Source organism: Rhincodon typus, chromosome 7, assembly GCF_021869965.1.
Source record: "Rhincodon typus isolate 14 chromosome 7, sRhiTyp1.1, whole genome shotgun sequence".
NCBI classification, from domain to species: domain Eukaryota; kingdom Metazoa; phylum Chordata; class Chondrichthyes; order Orectolobiformes; family Rhincodontidae; genus Rhincodon; species Rhincodon typus.
The window spans coordinates 21,452,086-21,473,632 of record NC_063338.1 but is presented as its reverse complement, the minus strand read 5'-3'; the positions used below and the strand labels follow the sequence as shown (position 1 = coordinate 21,473,632).

The 21,547-nt window shown below is 42.8% G+C and overlaps 1 protein-coding gene across 1 annotated transcript in view; it reads left to right on the top strand.

Moving 5' to 3' along the window:
• The first annotated feature begins 36 nt into the window (after positions 1-36).
• The window catches only part of c7h3orf70 (chromosome 7 C3orf70 homolog), a 38,234-nt gene continuing 16,723 nt past the window's right edge, over positions 37-21,547 (top strand). The window contains exon 1 of the mRNA XM_048598735.1: positions 37-562. Within this exon, the coding sequence (XP_048454692.1) occupies positions 364-562 (199 nt within the window). The 5' untranslated portion in view covers positions 37-363. The remainder of the gene's footprint in view (positions 563-21,547) is intronic.

Below are 21,547 nucleotides of genomic sequence, written 5' to 3'. Positions count from 1 at the left end.
TTTCCCCCCCCGCCCCCCCCCCCCCCAACCCCCCTCCTGAGCGCACGAGGGGGCGCTTCCCTCGTGGTTACTTTTTGTGGGAGCTGCAGGTACAGAGAGCCCCAGGAGGACCCGCTTCCAGTTAAATCCCGTGTCACTACCCCTGGGGCCTTCACCTCTTTCTCCGAATCTCCAACCCGAACTGTGAACTGCCACAGTCTCTTCCCAACCCCAGCCCAGCTCCCATTATCAATCCCAGGCCAATCCCCCTTCCCCAAACTCTCCAAAGTAGGTTGAAATATCCAACTTTCCAGCCTAATTGAAGTTGATCCCCTGGATTGAGTTTTGCCTCCCCCACCTCCCTACCACGTCCACCCCCACCCAATGCTCTCAGACAGGACGATGGCCTCTGATGTGAAGAAGGTTGTGAAGAGCGAGAAGGTGGACGAAGCTCAGGCGATGGCGCGGAACTGCGCGGGAAGGCCAGACTTCCAGCCCTGTGACAGCCTCTCGATCTGTGCCACCCACAGCCATGGCAAATGCTTCAAACGGCACTGGTGCTGTCATTTAGGATGGTGTCACTGTAAGCAACATTTGTTATTGATCGTTTGTGTGTGTGTGCGCGCGATTTGGTAAGATGTCAGTGAAAATTATGCTGAGCTCCATTTTGATGCTCCGATTGGCCAATTCGGATGTGCAGCCCAACAAATATTTGCGGGCAATCTCAAATTACCATCACTCCAGTGTCCCTTGCTCGTCAGATCATGTTGAGTGGAGCTTGTTGGAGGGACTCGGTGTGAGTCGAATTTAAAGTCTGGCCATACATCCGCATTCTGAGTTAGAGTAACAGCTTGCAACAGAACATGTCTTGCGGTGGTGTTGGTTCCTGTAGTTATCTTGTTACAGCTTGGCCTTTTAGGATGCGTTCTATTTTCATTTCAAATGGCCTGTTAACGGGTTCCGTAAAGGGGACTGCACCTCCTCACTTAAACGTGCGATCTTCCATTTAAAACTCTCGCCTTTGTCCAAGGAGGCCCCTGGATGCTGTCTCCCCTTTGCAAAATTCCGAGAGCTGAGTACCGGATTTAGCTAAATTAAAAATAATGATATGGGTGAGTTTTTAACAATTGTAGACTCAACAGCATCAGAGCAGCTAAGATTTATTTTATAATCCGAATGGCTCCTTGGATAAATACACCACATCACCTGGTAAAGCAGTGAATAGACTAGAGGATCTGTAGTTTCCTTCTGGTCATTGTAGAGTCAGCTATGTGATTTTCCTGGTGACACATATTTTCACTGGTAATCCCACAACATTTCACTTGGGAGGAATTAGGACAGGAGTAGAATTTGGCATGAATGTTGAGAATGGGATTCACCACCACACGCCACCTCCACCCTACCTCCCAACCCTACCACTTTTATCTTTGGTCAAAATGCCTCTTGACGCACATTATTCAACGTGACACAGGAGAAAGATCATTGGGATAATCCATTAGAGGATTATTTTCTGGATGCCAATGAATCCTTCAGGAGAGGGAGGACCCAATCAGAGGAATAAATTTGAAGAGAAAATAACCTAAAAACTAGTAAGAGAAGTTGGGATTTTAATCTTTCTTTGGAAGTTAGTTTGGACTGCCATGTTAGAACAAAGATATGACAAACCCTCAAAGCCAGCTCCTATATTTTATATCAAAATCGATCTTTTTGAAGTCACAGATGAAAGTCTGTCAGCATTTGAGAGATAAAAGGCAAGTGACTGTATTGAAAAGACCGTGTCATATCAAGCTAGAGCTGCTGTGCACTTCCAGTACTTTCTGTTTTATTTCAGATTTTTTTTGTGCCTCGTGGTTTCTCTATATATCTTAGCATTTTCGGTTGATGTCATAGGGATTGTGGAAATTCACAAGGGGTTTCCAGAGCAGCATTAAGCCAGTGAGTGTATAAGTGACCTCATGGAACACGTAACGTGAGAAAGCCGAAACTATGAGCATCAGTCTCTCCTCCGCCCTGCTCAATGTCAGGGACCTAATATAGACTGGACAGAAGGAAAAGAAAGAGGAACTGAATTTACACTCTTACAACTGAATCACATAAACACTTCCGTAATCTGGGACTTTTGGCTATAGTATCTGACAAGTCATTGGTTCTTGTTAAATCCTGAGACCAAAACACCTTACAGAACCAAACAATGAAAGAATGATTACAGCTCAGAAGGAGAGCATTCAGCCAATCATGTCTGCGCTGTTCTTCTGAAGGACCAGTTAATCCAGTGCTACACCTCATTTTTATCCCATGGCCCTCATTTTCTGAAAACAATCCAGTTCCCTCCTGAATGCTTCGCTTGATCCTACTACCTCCACACTATCAGACACTCACTCTATTTCAGCTCCTCACCTCTGATTGAAAGAAAAAATATTTCCTCATCTCGTCATTACTTCTTTTGCCTACTATCTTACATCTGAATCGTTAAGTTCCCATCCTTCCACTCATGCAAAATTCTCTCTATTTACTTTATCCAAGCCCTTCATGATTTTGAAACCTCAGTACTCCAGTTGAGGCCGAAGCAGTGTTTTATGCAAGTTTTTAACATAATTCCTTACTTTTGTACTTGATGCCCTTAATAATAAAGACACTGTATGCGTTTCAAACTGATTACTCAACCTGTCTTGCTATCTTCCACAATGCATGCACCCATTCATCCTTGTGTCTCTGTTCTTCCACCACCCTTAGTATTTTCCCTTTGTTCTGTCTCTGATGTTCCTTCTACCAAAACGAGAGACAAGACAAAGGAATTAGAAGCCAATTAGCCCTTTGAGTCTGCTTCGCCATTCAAGAAGATTGTAGCTGATCTTACCACTTTGCACATCTCTGTATTGAATTTCATCTGCTACTTGTCCATCCAATCTACCAAATTGTTTTTTTGAAGTTCAACTCGACCTTACGGTTCACAATACCTACAAATTTTATATTGTTTGACGAGGTATGGGTCATTAATATATAACAGGTAGAGCAGGGTTCCTAAAATTGATCTCAAAAGAACTCCAGTATTAATGTTCTTCCTGTCAAAGAATATTTGTTTACTCTGACTCCCACTTTCCTGTCATTTGGCCAAATTTGTATCCATGTTGTTACTATCCCTTGTAGTCCATGAGCTGTAACTTCACTCAGAAATCTGTTGTATGGCACTCTTGTCAAATATCTCTTAGAAGTCCATGTACACCAACTTGACAACATTATCCTCATCAACTGTCTCTCTCACCTCATCAAAAATCTCAGTTATTCATAATTTACTTTTTACTATTCTGTGCTGATTTTCCTTAACTAACCCATTTTTGTTCAAGTGACAGTGAAGTTTGCCATAGTTTATCATTAGTAAGAGGATCTCCACCATCAAGTTTAAACTGAGTCAACTGTTGTTGCAGGGCTTACAATCACGTTCTTTTTTTTAAATTATTTTCAACGTTTAGAATTCTCCACGCGTCTGGAACCACACTTTATTCAAAGGAAACCTTGAAAATTATTATCCCACTAGTTGGTGACCTAAAGACTACCCCAAAAAATGTAATTATAACGTTTTTCATCCTTAGCTCTGGCCAAATAAATTCTGTCCTTGACCCTCCTGGTACAGCCTTTCTCTCCAGAAGTGCAGTATTCTCCATAATCAAGACTGCCGCCCTTCAACCTTTCTTTCTTATCTTGTCTGTTCACCCTATATCTGGGAATAATTAATATTGAGTCCCACTGTTAGTTGAGCAAGGTGCCTGTTATGGACACAATATCATAATTCCATCTGTTTGCATACACCTGCAACTCAGTCTTATTAACTATGCTCTATGCATTCACTTGCGTGTATAGTAAGTTTGACACAAAAGCCGGTGGTATAGTGGACAGTGAAGAAGGTTAAGATTACAAAGAGATCTTGATCAATATGGTCAATGTGCTGAGGAGTGTCGGATGGAGTTTAATTTGGATAAATGCAAGGTATTGCAAAAGCAGGACTTATACAATTAATGGTAGTGTTGCAAACAGAGAGAGACCTCGGGGTTCAGGTACATAATTTGCATCACAGGTAGACAGGGTGGTTAAGAAAGCATTTAACACGCTTATCTTCATTGCTCAGACTTCTGTAATTTCCAGCATTTTTTGTTTTCAGCTTTGAGTATAAGAATTGAGATGTCATGTTGACGTTGTACAGGACATTGATGAAGCTTCTTCTGGAATACTGTGTGCAGTTCTGGAAGAATATTATTAAATTGAAGAGGGTTCAGAAAAGATTTACCAGAATGTTGCCTGGAATCGAGGGTTTGAGTTATAAAAATAGGCTGGATAGCTGGGACTTTTTTTCACTGGAATGCAGGAATGTGAGTGGTGACCTTATAGAGATTAATAAAATCATGAGGAGCACAGATGAGCTGAATAGCAATGGCTTTTTTCCTAGGGCAGGGGAGTTCAAAACTAGGGGGCATATTTTTAACGTGAGAGGAGAAAGTTTTAAAAAGGACACGAGGGGCAATTTTTTAAACAGAGTGTGGTTCATATGTGGAATGAACTGCCAGAGGAAGTGGTGGGTGTAGGTATCGTTAGAACATTTAAAAGACATTTGGATAAGTACATGAATAGGAAATGTTGGAGGGATATGGGTCAAGCGCAGGTAAGTGAGACTAGTTTAGTTTGGGAACATAGTCGGCGTGGACTAGTTGGACCGAAAGGTCTGTTTCCATGCTGTATGCCTCTAAGAAATTCCTCAAAGTTGTATGTACAACTATTCCCTTCTCCTAACCCAGAGATTACTTCCTCTGAGGTACTACCTAGATTCCTGACTGATAATTGCAGGACCACTGCCTCTTTTCACCGATGTCATCAGCAGTAATGTGAACCACAACTGCTAGCAGTTCACCTTCTCCTTTCAGGGTTGTCTTCAGCCTTTTGATGACGTCCTTGTTCCTGGCACCAGGGAAACACTACTTTATCCTGGATTCAAGCCACAGAAATGCCTGTCAGTTCCTGTAGCCATTAAATCTCCAATCAATATTGCTGTTCCAGTCTTCCTTGTACCCCTTCCCTTCACAAAAAAACCTAGAAAAACTGAACCAGCCATGGTGCCATGGACTTGTCTCTACCGCAGTCTCCAGTTGAACCATCACTTTAAGCCATGTTCGGAACCAAAATACTGGTTGGAGATTGGGATGTACTCAGAAGACTCCTGTGCAACACAACTATTTCTTCTTGACTGCCTGATAGTCAGCCATTCATTCTGTCCCTACACACTGTCAGGCTTAGTGATAGCTCAGTCACATGCAGAAAATCTATTGATAGTTGAATGGTAATATGAATCAAATTACAGTAAACTTCATTGGAGTTCGTTAAAAATTAGGTACAGAACCAATTTTACGATTTCAATATAACAGATATGACACATGAAAATCTTATCATAAAACAAGAAAATGTAATGTAAGCTTTTTCAGTTATTTATTAGCTGAATTGTCTGAACACAAATTACTTGATTGAGCAAAATGTCACTTCTTCACACTCATCCGATTCACAATCCCAACCCCAAAAGAAAAACAAATTGGGTATATGAAGATGTTGAACTGGAAGTAATTAAGTAGAAGGTTCCCATTTTTAAGCTCAGCTTACTGAGTAACATTACCTCTGGGTATATGCAACTTTTCCCCCTTTTAAACGCAGTTGCTCAGCTTCAAGCATGCCCCCATTCCAGCCATATTTGGAAAATAGGAAAATATTACATTCAAAAGGAGAGATAAGGAATGCCTTCACCTTTACTGACCAAGCCAGAAGCCCCAGCTGGATGTTAATCAGTTTTTGACTGAACGTGAACTTCTGAACTCCAGTCCTAAATGTTTCTTCCATGTTTGTGTCAGCCCATGTCAGTCAAGGCTTTTGACACCAAACCTCCCTAGTTCTTCAGTGAAGACTCCTATTGGACTTGACACATTAATTCTGTTTCCCTCTCCACAGATGCTACGTGACCCACTGAGATTTTCCAGCACTATAAGACCATAAGAAATAGGAACGCGAATAGATAGTTCAAACTGTTAAGGTTGCTTTGCCATTTGTCACCTTATTTCAGATCTCAAGCACTTGCAGTAGTTTGCTTTTAATGCCTAGCTCTTCCTTGCAAGTCAGTTCCCCTGATGCTAGAGGCCACGACTCTTCACATTGTCATGTTTGAATGTCTGTTTCAAACCACCATATCCAGAACTAAACTTAAAGTAGAATGGCTTGAAATTTAATCTCCTGGCTGTGAATTGGTAGCCAGGAGTGGATGAGTAAAATGGTGCATTATGGCAGTGATGTCTGTCCGCTAGCATTTTTCCGGCAGTGGGGATGGGCAGGGTAGGGGATGTTGTTGAGTAACCTGACTACCAGTGGGCCAATTGATAGCCACTTAAGGGCTATTCTCAGCCCTGCTAGGATTTTACCTGTGGTGGCAGGTTCTAAGGCCAGATGTACCCTGTGGTCTTGTGCCAAGCCAGAAGAAGAGATTCCTGCTTTGTTGGGCAACCTGAATCTCCCGATCTCCAACTTAGGGTGAGGTGATGCTCTAATGGTATTATTGCTAGAATGTTAATACAGAGACCCAGGCAATATTCCATGGCAGATGGTGGAATTTGAATTCAATCAAAAAAAGAAGCTGGAATTGAATGTCTAATCATGACCATGAAACCACTGCTGATTGTTGGAAAAAACCCATCGGGTTCATAAATGTCCTTTAGGGAAGGAAACTGCTGTCCTGTATGTGACTCAGACTCACAGCAATGCGGGTTGACTCTTAGCTGCCCTCGGGCAATTAGGGACGGGCAATAAATGTTGGCTCAGCCAGTGATGCCCACATCCAATGAACTAAATAAAAACTACCATCGCACAACCCACTGCCCTGTGGAACATGACCCACCACCTCCCACGCAATGGCCTTTGTACTTAGCTTTAGGTCCAGATCCATAATACCTCTGTTTCAGATAGTGCCAGCAGTGGTCTCCCTTTGCTGGTGTCATTGCTGGGTCAAAAAAGCTGCTGGTAATCGGATAGGGGGCAGAAAGTACCTTGGGTCAGTCACTGGCTCAATGACCAATAAATGCCTTTGTGGCAATCTGCCCAAAATTATTCCCAACTTTACATTTTCGGGGAATGACACTTCCACTAACCCTTCCTAAAATTTCCTCAAATATTAATGGTGTTGTCAAACCAGAGTCCCACACCTTCTGCACTTCAAAACTGTTCATATTAATAAGAGCAGCATTTATTTTAAATACGCGAATATTCATGAGCAGTTTCCATTTAGAAATTCCTAGGGTAGACTAATTGCTTTTGGGCATAGTTGTTAGTGTGGACAAAAATTGAGCTGATTGTGAAGAGGTATTTCTTCTCAAATCTCTGCTCAAACTCATTTGTGTAACACCAGATGTAAAATCTAGCATGAGCTTGTGTTTTAGAACAACTTTTTAAACTTATTGCTTGAAATATTTTCCACATACATTTAAGAGGGTTAATTTTGTGTAGTTTTAGGCCAGCTTTATTGTATGAAACATATTTAAAAACACAATGCAGAACCATTTGCTGGTTATATCGATGTACACTGGGCAGATTCTTATTAGATTTTTTAAAAATTCAAAATCATAGAAACAGTGCTTATTAATGTTATGTATTCTAAAGAATCAATTTTATTTCAAAGATCTCTGACAAAGCCTGTAAAAAGGCAAAATTAGTAACCAATGTTAATAGCTTATTTGATCCAGGACCATGTCTGATTTGTGAAGTAGTATCAGATTTAAGAGCAATATTATTTAAACTAGCACAGAACATTGTTGCAACTTGATTTGCACTGGATATGATCTCTGCTCAAAATTCCTTCATCTTTGCAATGGTTTGGCCATTTTGAGCAAATTACACTGAAACAATGATGCAACACAGTAGAACATCTGTTTGCCAGTGACAGAATCATGTATTCACAGATCTGTTCATGTGTAGTGATGTTTCAACAAAAGCTCCCTTAACTCTAAAATTCCTCCTCATTTCTGCAGCACCAAGCTGTGGCAAGCACTTCTCTGTCCACCTTTTAGGAGGCGAGAAGGATGTAATGGGAATGTTGCTGGATTAGTAATCCAGAGGCCTAGACTAATGTTCTGCACATACAGGTTCAAATCCCACTATGGCCATTGCAAGAATTTAGATTCAATTAACAAATCAGTTCACTAATCTCAGTAATGGTGTCCATTAAACTGTCAGTTGTCATTAAAAAAAACCCCTTCTGATTCAGTCATGTATTTTACGAAAGGAAATCAGCACATCTTACCTGGTCTATGACATCAGACCCACAGCATTGTGGCTGACTGTTAACTAAGGGCAGCATGGTAGCTCAGTGGTTAGCACTGCTGCCTCACAGTGCTAGGGACCTGGGTTCAATTCCACCCTCAGCTGACTGTCTGTGTGGAGTTTACATGTTCTTCCTGTGTCTGCATGGGTTTCCTCTGGATGTTCAGATTTCCACCCCAGTCCACAGATGTGCAGGTTGGGTGAATTGGCCATGCTAAATTACCCCATAATGTCTAGGGATGTGCAGGCTAGGTAGGTTAGCATGGGAAATGTAGGGTTACAGGGACAGGGAGGGTCTGGATGGGATGCTCTTCAGAGGGTTGTTCTGATTCAGTGGGCTGAATGGCCTGCTTCCACACTGTAGGGATTCTATTCTAAATGATGTTGTAAGGCAATTGGTGAAAGGCAAAAAATGCTGGACTCATCAATGACTGTAAAATCCCATGAAAGAATTTTTTTTAAAAATGACATTTCTTTGCAGTTTTCACCCCAAACTTTCCTTAAAGTGATATAGTCATTAGATATCAAAATAGTTGCAGTACTATGTTGCAAATGCTTTCCTAGTGAGAGGCAGGTTTAGACTGCCTGAAGCGATTTAAACCAAATCTAACTTGCAACAGTGCCACCAGTGTATGTGAATTCAGAGCTCACCTTGTTTTTACACACCCCTTAAAATTCCACACTTTATTTAAATTGCTGACATAGTTTTTATCACAAAGTGCATTATTTCATATTGCTTTACATTAAACTTCACATGCCACGTGACTGGTCATTTCACCAGTCTGTCAATATTCTCTTGAAATCTGCAGATATTGTTTTCACTGACAACCACATTTTCAAGTTTGTGATCTGCAAATTTGGTAATTGTGCCCTTGACTCAAACCTGGTCACCTGGTCATTAATTTATAACGAAAAGAGCAATGGTACCAATACTGATCCTGGAAGACACTTCCTTCCAGTTTGATAAAGAAGCATTCACCATACTCCCTTGCTATCTCTCTCAGCCATGCTCTCATCCAGGCTGCATTGTCCATTTAATAGGGCCACAGAATTGTCAGAATCCAGAAGGAGGCTATTTTTCACATCATGTGTATACTGCTTCTCTGAATGAGCAATTCAGTTTTGTCGATCTGCCACCTTCTTACTGTGACCCTGCAAATTGTTTTATTTTTCAAAGGAATGTAATTCCCTTTTGAATGCTGTGATCAAATATGCCTGCACCACACTCATAGATTGTGCATTCCAGATCTCAATAACTCACGAAGTGAAAAACGGCTTTTGTCGTACTACTGTTGTATCATTTGCCAATTACTTTAAATCTATTCCCTCTCATTCTCAATTCTTTCACAAGTGAGAATCCGCACAAAAATGTTTTTTTTTCTTTCAAGTCTTCTGTTAAGATGTCCTATAGGGAAGTAAACTGCCTCCTTACCTGGCCTAGCCTACATGTGACTCCACAATGTAGATGACTCATAACTGCCCTCTGAGCAATTAGGGATGGCCATCAGCACTAGCAACATCCACGTCCCGTGAATGAATAATTAAGACAAATTCTTGAGGGCTACTTTTTGATTTCTGGGGACTGTAGTTAGATTTACGGGGGGAGGGGCGTCCTTTTTCATTCGTACAGAGTCTTTCAATATGTGATTCAGTCACGTGCTAACATTACCAGCTGTCTGTTGAAGAATGGAGTATTGGGACTGAGTCAGAAGAGGAATTGAAGGAAAACATGAATTTCCTAGACACCACAAATTGACATAAGATAACAGACACAAGTTTTCAACATAACTAACATAGACTCTAAATACAATGAGCCATCATATTAAACGCACCTTCCAGCTTCTTGCAGTCACAGCTGATGTGAGTTCACCACATATTAACAAAATTGGAATATTTTAAACATGCACTTACTACCCTTTTTATGACATCTCAGCACTCAATCAAAGATTTAAATTTAACAATTGACACAGCGTTCATTACAATACCACCCATCGCACTTTCTCTCATACAGTAACTCCTACTCATTTGCAGCTTTAGGCTAAAGATTCCACATTCATTTGCAAGAATATGAGTACCTCATGATTTCAATTATTCCTGTCTCCAGTTAGCTGAGTGGTTTGAAATGGTCTCTTTTCTTTTCAGCCATCCTGCCTTCCCACTCCTTGTAGCCTCCCTTTCTGCCTACACTCCTGTAGCTTCCCTGCCTTCTCCCTCCCCTTACAGACCTCACTTCTGGATACCCACCATCTCCCCCAGTTCCTTCACAGCCTCCGCATAATCCCCATACCACTCCTGCATCTGCCTGAAATCACCCCAACTCCTACAAGACCTTCGCAGTCTCCCTACCTCTTTCAGCCCCCATAGTTCCACCTCCAACCCCTTGTAGCCACCATGTCTATCTTCTGCCCACCTGTGACCTCCCGTCTCCTCTAGCACCCTTGCAGTTCTTCATCTTTGCTGCATCCTTACAACTTCCTCACCTGCCACATACGTGACTGCCCCCAGCTCCCTCACAGCCTCTTTTTCCTCCCCAACCACCCTTCCCTCCTCACCCCATCCCACAGCCATAGATGACCTCCTTGGCAAAAAACGAGTGTGGTTCCAGGCACCAGCTCCTATCTCAATCCTATCTCAAGCTCACCCTCACCACCAGGGGGCACTTTCCCAGTAACACCCTCACTGCCAACCCTTGCATTTCAAACTGCTTAGTGTTCCTCCTGTGACAGGTTGTTTCTCTCCCAACATTGTTGCTGATAGTTCACGAAGTGAGCCTGTCAACAGAGGAAAGAACCAGCTTGGAGCTGGAGGAGCGACTCCTCACTACTTCCTTCCATTCAAGTTGCAAGGCGGCCTTTCACCAATTGATCCATGAATGAATTTTCCAGCGTGCTTTGGGATTTTTGGAGTAGATTTTCCTGTCTCCTCTGTGTATTTTGAACTCTGATGGAAACAGTTTTTCCACCTTTCCTCCATCTAGACACCCCAGGCACCTCCTTTCAGCTTTCTCTTCTCCATGAGTATCAGTCATGACTTCTCTAATTTACCTACATAACTGCAGCTTGTCATCCTTGGAACCATTCTCTTGAAACTTTTCCACACTTGCCCCAATCTTCTACATCCTTCCTAAAGTATAGTGCCCAGAGCTGGATGCAGTACTCCAACTGCAGTTGAATTAGTGTCTTAGGTAAGCTAAAACACAAAATAACATTCTGAAGAAGAGTCTTATTGAACTCGCAACATCAACTCTGTTTCTGTCTGCACAGATGCTGTCAGACTTGCTGCATTTGTCCAGGAATTTATGTTTTTATTTCATATTCCAGTAGCTGCAAAATTCTGCTTTTATGCAATATCACCTCTTTGCTCTTACCTGCATTCTCCTATTAATGAAGCCTAAAACACTGTATGCTTTATTAAGTGATCTCTCAATCTGTCCTACTACCTAAAATGATTCATGCAAATATATTACCTAGGTTCTGGACATGTACTGGATTTATAGTTGTAATAATTATTTCATATTCATATTCATAGTCTCTCCATATTCTTCCTACCAAAATGAATCACTTCACCCTACTCCTCATTGAACTTCATCTGGCACTTGTCCACCCATTTCACCAACATCTCTTTGACCGTTTAAAGTTCTACACTACCTCCCTCAAAGTTTACAATGCTTCAATGTTTCACAAATCTATAAATTTTGCACTAATGGCCTCTAGACCATGGTCTAACTTATTAATATACAACAGGAAACGCAAGGCTCCCAATAACTATCCCTGAAGACCACCACTATCTTTTCATATTTTTGAATGAATCAATTATTTGGAACTTTATCAGTTTTGGTAATGATCATAAAGGAGCCCTGTGTACCTGTATATATCATGCTATTCAGGACCTGTACAGATATTCATAACAACACCCATCTCAGCTTCTGACTCAGCCAGTCTCCTATTGAAATCCTTGTAGATATATCTGTCACATCCACACTCAACAATTCCAATATTCCTTTGATTGCTGTCCAAGCCCCCATAAAATTAAACAAATCCTACATTCTGCTGGATATATTCCAAACTGCAACCAGCTCTAGTCACCCATCAGCCATGTGATCGCTGACATAAATTAGCTCATGGCTCAATGCCTTAGAGTTAAATTTCTCATCTCTGTATTTAAGTGCCTTGGAGATCTTGCACCTCTCCATCTCTTCAGCCCTTGAAGAATTCTGCATCTGTGTATCTCTTCTTTGCATTCCCTCAATTGCTTTACCTCTCAATTGCCTTCAGCATTGAATTCCTAAGTTCTAGTTTTGTCTCCCTAACCCTTTCCAACATACTGTATTAGCAACCAGAAACAGGCAGCACTAGCTGGGGATTTTTGCATGCACTCATTGTGCTACAGGCCTTGTGTACTCTTCAAAAGAATAGTGCTCCCTGATGTGGACAGAGAGCAGCTATACAAAACACTTAGACACTAGTCTCGACACATCAATGCAGAAAATCAGAAGTACATGGAAATCAACAACTGTACAATGTCACTGCTCTGACTAATATGTCTTCTGATGCATGCTGGAAGGCAAGAACGATGAAAAAGAAAGAATACATCAATAGGCATGCCACTCAAGAATAAATTTTGGAAGAGGGTAGAAATGACCAATTTTTTTTTTCTTGTATGATCATTCTATGCTCTGCATTGAATTCCTTTCAGATTTTTTTTAACATTGATGCCACCCAATATAATTTAAACATCTATGTACGAGATAGGTATCTGAAAGGTTTGTTCAGAGTACAGAGCCAAGCAGTTCCTGCCCTTCGGTGTTGAAAACATAAAGGTCAATTTTAACTTCCAGTGGGAGTTGTGCAGATGAAACTAACCTTCTAGTTATCGATATTTCAAGAGATTTGAACTCCCAAATCTCCTGCCTTGCTTGATGGTCCCCTAGACTGGGCACACAACCTGTAAAGCTGCTAATAGAAGCAATCTTTTGTAATTGAGGTTTGTGCACATGCAGTATCTTGTATATCACATGTTGCATTGCGACAGAAAAATGAGTAAAAATCATACATAATCTGCAAAAAGCACGACCTGAGCAATTATTTCATTTTTGGAATGTTTTAGTTTTAAAGCTGTGTAGGATTCATGTTGAAGTTCAAACCAGTGAGGCAGGAAAAATGTCCATGATGTTTTGCAAAGTAGCTACAGTCTTATGTTCAGTTAAAATAATCAGATCTTTCTGTTTTCCTCAGTTTTACAATGTTATATTTCAATTTTCTGACTGATTCCAAAAGATTTCAGATATTGGGCAGAAATGTATCGGGTCACTGGGGATTTTGCCTACTTGATGGAGACTTGGTGAGAGCCTGTCTCAAGGTTCATGGAATCAAATGCTAATCAGGCAAAACCACTGGTGAGTTTTCCCCAGGAATCGAGGCAGAGGTCCCACTCCGTGAGACACTCTGTCACCTCTTGCACTCAGCAGTGCCATAGGGAATGCTGCGGCTACTACCCCAGATCCCAAGGATTGCAGTGTGACCCAGGGTAAATGTTAAGTGTTGCGAGGGTAGGGGATGAGGGATCTCTCATGTTAGGAGCAGGGTGTTCACTGTGATAGGGTGCAGGGAGATTGACCAACCCCCTCCGCCTGAAGTCCTGTCCTTCAATTTTTGATTGAAGGAACCCTTATCACTGCTACTCAGGTGATCGACTACACATGGGGCAGCAGCTGTTGTGAGCTGGGTTAACTATAGCATCTGGGACTGAAGACTTTAGGCAGTCCCTTCTGCCTACACATGGATCTGAATTGGTGGCAAGCTTGTATTTATTTGCTGCATGTTTAGCTCTGCCCTAAGAATGCAGTTACCAGAGAGCGCACTCACCCTGGCATTGCACCAAAGGCTGGAATGTCTGTTCTGTAATTTCTATTGATCCTTGCATGAGTTTGACTCCAGGTGCAGGGTAGTTCAGAATTCTGACTGGAAATCCTGGCAAGCCAGCAAGTGACAGCAAGATTTTGGACAGCAGGAGGCCAGCAACGGTCTCCAAGAATGAGCCTGGTGGTAAAGAGGAGGATCTGGAAAGCATTGCGCAGGGTAGAGAGATGAGGCAAAGACATTTCCTGCTTCTACCTGTCCAAAGGTAAACAAAAGAGAACTAAAAAAGCCCCATTTTTCTTCTGTGTACCTTTTGTTTCTTAGACCTCTTCCTACTACGTCAGGCCTGTAGGCAAAGCATAACAGAATTTCACGATAGGCCTTTTAATTAAAATTGTTATTGGGTGCTACTGCCATTTGAAATCAGTCTGTGTGTTTAGAGAAGGATCCTGCTGACTTCTGGAGTGTGGCCCTCTCTCTTGCTTGAAGGAACACGTTAAAATTGCAAGCCGAGAAGAAAGCAATAGAACGAGGATAAGTAAATCTGCGGCCACTTTAACTGCAAGAAAGCAGGGATAAAATTGGCCTTATGTTTATTCCTTCATTATTTTCTCTGTTTTCTAATGTGTTGTTTTAATTACTCTACCCATTATCTTTGATTTGCTTGTTTTTCCTCAATATGGTTTTATATCAATTTTGACCCAGTATTTTAACTAAAATGAATAATTTATGAAATCATTTAAAACTTGTAAAAATATTTCCCACCGAGTCCTGAGTGACTTTAGTTCTTTGTTTTGAGACCTTGAAGTATCCTTCAAAACAACAGTGAAAAAGCCAGTGTGAGTGTAATGTTAAACATGTGACAAATTATGGAATGAATTCAGGAATAACCATGCTTGGAGTATAACAATAATCTCAGTAAAAAATGAGCAGCATGCAGTGTTTGTGTTTGCTAAATTTTGAGATGTTGTTAAAAGAGAATGCCCTATTGAGTTAAAACCGATTGTCATGCTATGTATAGGGATTTAAGTACAATGGTTCTGCATGATTTCGAATCCTGCATGCAACACAGGAAGCCATGGCTTTCATAGTAGTCTGAATCGACTTAGATGGAATAAACTTTGTTCATTTTTTTTGTTTAAATTCAGAATTAGAGTTAGGTTTTATTGTCATGCCTGCTCAAGTACGGGGGTATAGGAGTACAGTGAAAAGTGTACAATCTCACCATTCTCAGCACCATCTCAGGTACAAAAATAAAACAATAAAGGAATAAGTTAAAAAGATCATCACTGCAGTTCTTTTCAGTATAAAGTAGAAAAATAAAGTTAGAAGTTAAAATATTAGAGTCTGTCCTTAAGCAGTGGGCCTGCAGTCGCTCTGTGCTGGGCTTTCCCCACGAGAGCTTGCACTGCCCTGTGTTGGGCATGATTTCACCTGCGCTGGGTGAAGTTCCACCTGGGCCCACAGGCGCTAGGCTGCCGACTGCCATCTGGGCTCGCAGTGGGCCGCAGCCACTATCAACGCTTCGTCACCTCCGCCGCTGCCTCCATGACCGAGCTCCCCCATCTCCAACAAATGGCAAAACGGCAAAACTGCAGCAGTCAGAAGGTTGGTAGATTTAGCTACACAGATACCATTTTATCCTGTATAGTTATTTCTAAGCAACTTGTTCAGACATGGCATGATACAGTTTCAGATTAAGTGGGACACGAATCCAATCCTCTGGCCTAGAGGTAGGAACACAACTGCCGTGCTGCAAGACCTTCCCCAGCTTTTATCCTATGTGTGCTCACGTGGAATGTCTGATCGGTGACGTGCAACATTGGGCAGTGTTTTTTATCTGAACCTGACACAAGCACGTTCTCCTCAGTTGAGACCGTGCAGCATTTGGTGTCAATGGAAGCAACTAGCTTGAGTATGTATGACACAAGATGAAGGGAAGGGTGGATAGTGACCTCGTGTTCAGTGACGAAAAGGAAAGTGAAACATCAGGCTAGATTTCGTCAGAACCCAAGGTTATGCCCATTTCCACCTTCCAACCCTACTGGAGGTTAACATGCACCAAACAGCAATATTTCGTAAGAGGTGATCAATTAATTGCCTGGACACTATCCATCCAATTATAAATGAAAGTATGAACAGGAGATGGGATATTGGAATGTAAGGTCCCGATTAAAGGGAACCCACCTAGATTCAAAGTGCAAGATGCCATAGCAATGCGGCAATCTGTCATAGAGTAAATGTTTAATATTCAGATAAGTAAGTAGTAACCTACATTATTACAGATTTAAGAGATCCCATGAAAACACTCTAAAGAGATGCTGCTGTGTAGACCTCATGCTAAATCAAGAAATTTGGATAAAAGGTCATCTTAAAAAGACTTTAGATTGCAGCATCTTCATCAACATCTCCGTGAAGGGCTTGAGAGAGGCACTCTGTATTGAAAGGAACATTTGTTTCTGGAGAACAGCAGGACAAGACCTGCCAGGTAAACAGAAGAGACATGGCTGGATGTTGCTACAGGGGTCAGCGCAGCATCATGTTTGACAGGATTTTGGTTTTTTTAAATTTATTCTTCCATGGAAAGTGGGTGACATTGGCTTGTCCAGCATTTATCGTTCATTCCTAATTGCCTTAAATCATAAACATCCTGAGAAGATGGCGGTGAACTGCCATCCTGATCCATTGTAAAACAAAACACGAATTGGATCTTCATGATACCATTGTCGATTTTGTTTTATTTTTTACAACAGATAACCATGGAATCATTTACACTAAGTGCAGCAATAAATAGGATTTGCTAGCCCCCATCATTCAGAACAGATTGAGGTAGACATCGCCTCTTCTAGTACTTTATGTGATTTATCTGGAAGGTTCATACAATGCAAGGACTGTCACTGTCCAGGAGATAATGAGTCCTGATCGTTGTCCTGGAAATTACAAGAAGCAGTCAGCTTGCTCTTTGTCTACTCACGGGCAGCCATTTTAAAATCCAGCCAGAGTTCATTTTATAAGGTAAAAATTAAAGAATATAACATAGTTATAAAAATACACTATTTAGAATCTGTCTCCAGTTGCCCTCTGAGCGTTACAGTAATAGATTCCAGCAATTCCCTGGTGGTAGACATTAAGCTTACTGGCCTCTAGCCAACTGTCCTCTTTCCCCATTCTTCCCTGAAAATCTGATGTGACCATTCTCGAATCTAAGGCTATCACTCTTCGCTCCATGCACTCTGCTCACCTGCATCTTCCTTTCCCCTCATGAGGCCACTGCTTTTTTGGTTGTTGCAGCCCAGCTTCGTGTGGTTGAATCTATTTCTAACTCCCACTCGCTTCCACAGTAGAGCAGTCTGAACACATACCAGCTTCTCCATGCACTGTTGCTACCTGCGCAATGTGAAGTGGACCTGGAACAGACTCTAACCATTATATGGCTCCTCAACTGATCAATCCCTCCAATTTATCACTTCCTTGCTCTGAGTGAATCCCAGCCTGCCTCCAGCACCATTCATCAGCTGTTGATCTCTCAGCTCCTTGCAGCAGGTTAGTCACTGATACACTGTGGAATGTCTGCATCCCAGCGTAAGTATGAAATGCACCTTAAAAATCTCTGACAGTTGGCTTCTTAACAGCCTCGACTGTCTGCTCACCCGCTGAATGAGTGATCCTCGGACATTTGCCCAGTTATGGGAACACATTGAGGTTCCTCCTGCAGTTTACTAACCCTAATTCCATGCCACCAACACCACGCCTCCCCCCCACCACCCCACCCACCCACCATTCCAGCATCTCCAAACCTGTTACCACGTGGCTGGTAAAATTCCACCCTTTCTATCTGCAGAGTTTGACATGGAGGGGAGCAACTGGATGCAAGCATTTTTAAGTTTGCAGTGCCCTATTATTTAAGATTTGCATGTACTGTAAGTTATAATAAGTTTACATGATAGTTGATGCACCCCCATGACCTCTTATTTTACAGTTAATTACATCCTCGAATGGAGCCAAAAATCACTGCCTGAAAAAGAAAATGATGCAATTTCCCTTAGCCTGTGTAAAATCTGACCCGGCTGGCTCTACATACTACACAATAACGCAGCTGTCAAAATCCAAACAATGTGTAACGGGATATGCTTAACCCTGTAAAGACTGATGTCTGTGAATGATTTGAGAAGAATGCAATATTTTGTATTAGACTCTAAAGAACAAAACATGTCAGGGAGACTTTCCTTTTGTGTCTTCTCCTCGCTGAGAAACAGAATGTTGGATGGACATTTACTTGTGTTTAAAAAAATGATTCCAGTCATCGGCTACCTTTGGTTCTCACAAGCACCCTTGCCCAAGAATATCATGATTGAACGTTATGTTGGCAAAAATATCAGAGAACCTAGAACAGTACAGCACAGTACAGGCCCTTCGGCCCACGATGTTGTGCCGACCTATTAGCCTACTCCGAGATCAAACTACCCTGCATACCCTACATTTTACTATCATCCATGTGCCTACTCTAAGAGTCGCTTAAATGTCCCTAATGTAAGCTACCACTGCCAGCAGCGCATTCCACACGCCCACCACTCTCTGTGTGAAGAACCTACCTCTGACATCTCCCCATACCTTCCTCTAATCACCTTAAAATTTTGGAAAGGCAAATCAGGGCAGGACTTATTCACTTAACAGTAGGGTCCTGAGGAGTGTTGCTGAAGAGAGACCTTGGGGTGCAGGTTCATAGTTCCTTGAAAGTGAAGTCACAAGTAGATAGGGTAATGAAAAGGCATGCACCCACCACTCTCTGTGTAAAAAATGTGAAGGACATTCAAAGGAAAAGAATGTGGAGGACATTCTCCTGCATAAGGTTAGAACAAGAGGACGGAGAGATGGGCCTAGACGATTCTAGGATGTTCAGAGAGATGCTCATCCACCCGAACCTCAGCAAGGTGTGAGGTTTCTAAGCTTCCATAAGGAGGCTCTCAGTTAAATCTGTTGCCTGCTGCAGCCATACCTCAGAGCAGAGTAGGTGTAGGTTTGGCCTCAGCTGTGAAGGTGACTGGGAACTTTAATGTGCCTGGAGATATTTTCAACTGTTTTGCATCTGCATTTCCACTGTTACTTGAGAAGAATCATATAGGTTCTCCCTTCCTTGAGAACCAAATGCATTTCATTCCCCCATTAGCACATTAGTTTGGCTGAGGTTTCAGGCTTCTTCTATTAACAATGCGCTCATCACTCTGTGGGTGCCGCATGTTTACTCTGGCTCAACACCAGCAGCGACCTTCCTCTCCCTCAACATCCAGCTAATACCTAACCGAAGGCAGCAAATCAAGCAGGTCATTGGCCAGTGCCCTGGGAGCAGTTGTGTGCTGTCAAGCTGTAGCAAGGCACTGTCCTGGCTGGATCGGTCCACTGTGGAGAAGCAAGAAGGCGACAGGACATACGCTGACCACATCGCCGATGACTCCAGCATACGGAAACGTATTGCCACCAGTGCTCCAGAAAGTACTTTGGAGAACGGGTCTCCAGATTCAACATAGTCTGCTGGATGCTGTACACCGGAGACAGCTCTGCAACCAACAGCTCAGGAGCCTGAGGGAGATGGCAAGTGGACAGCCCCTCTCTAGCTCACAAACGCAACACCAGTGCAGCACTTCCCATTCACCAGACGATCTGCCCCCTCCCAGCCCTCTGCCGCTGACCGCCAGTGAGTCTGCTCGGCCACTATGTCAAAATAAAACCTACCGCAAAATGAAGATTCCAAACCAAATGTTATAAATTAAATGATGCCACGCTGTGATCCCACCAACTGCACCACTGGCCTCACACCCGGCTGAATTTACCACCAGTACCACCCCCATCTCTCACGTGAATGATTACTCTCAGTCAGGACTCCATTTCCCTTAGCACTTGTCTGGCTGGTGTCCCCCAGCCTGACCTAGTGGTCCTATGCACTACAGCTCCTGACTTTCAGTGGAGGTGACTGCAGACGGCCTTGAAGGTGGGGCTGTGGACTGCCCCCTAATGGTGTGGGCAGAAGCAGCCTGGGCCTGGCCGGCTGACAGGCCACAGATAGTGTCATCTCGCAAGCAGTGAGAGACAAGAGCTGTGTGGCAGCAAGTGCGAGCCCCGTGAAACCAATGTCACTTACCCAGAGCGGCACCTCAGCAATCTTATTGATCTGTTGGAGGTCAGACTGTGGTGATACCCTACAAACCTATCTGTGCACCATAAACCACAGCATGATGCCAGCATTAATTACAGCAATCAAAGCGCCCATGTAGAACTTAGACATTCAGATGATTGCTGGTCGTGCTGCATTGGAAGCTGACTCATCATCCATCAGATGTTATATCATGGGTTCTTGAGTGTGTCATGGAGTTGCCACCTCATTCCACATTGTAACAGAAGGCCACCAAGCTCTGCACCAATACCCCTGGTGATAAACTCATCCATATTTCTTGAATGACTATAGGATTTCTGCAGACTTCGCAGTGCACGAGCGTTTGATTGTATACATCCATCATCTTCCGTTGTAGGTAGCCCCAACAAAGTACTCAGCTTCTGCAATAGGACTCATGTGCAAACTTGCATCAAACCAGCTACATCAGTACTATTCTTGACCCCAGTCCTGGCTGTAGGCCAGTAGTCGCCAGTGTTTCCTGACCTGTAAAGTGCACCTTTCTGCAGTTCCCAACCATTTGTGCAGTGACTTTATTTGAGCTCGTGACTGCGATTGTGAAATTGAGTGCAGGTGCGTCTTCATCACCACTGTTTGTCCTCATTGCATTTCTTGGGTATCCGAAAGAAAGAAGCTGCAAGCTGAAGGTTAGCCTGTGAGGATGGACCACAAATAAAAGGTGCATGCTGAGATCATCGGCAGCTTTGCAAATCAGAGCAGTGAGTGGGATAAAGAAGGAGACTTGAGAAAGGAGACAACAAGGTGCAGGGCTGGATGAACACTGCAGGCCAAGCAGCATCATAGGAGCAGAGAGGCTGACGTTTCGGGCCTAGACCCTTCATCAGAAAAAGGGGAGCAGAAAGGGGTTCTGAAATAAATAGGGAGAGAGTGGGAGGCGGATAGAAGATGGATAGAGGAGAGGATAGGTGGAGAGGAAACAAACAGGTTGAAGAGGCGGGGATGGGGCCAGTAAAGGTGAGTGTAGGTGGGGAGTTAGGAAGGGTATAGGTCAGTCCAGGGAGGACGGACAGGTCAAGGGGGCGGGATGAGGTTAGTCGGTAGGAGATGGAGGTGCGGCTTGAGGTGGGAGGAGGGGATAGGTGGGAGGAAGAACAGGTTAGGGAGGCAGGGACGAGCTGGACTGGTTTTGGGATGTGGTAGGGGGAGGGGAGATTTTGAAACTTGTGAAATCCACATTGATACCATT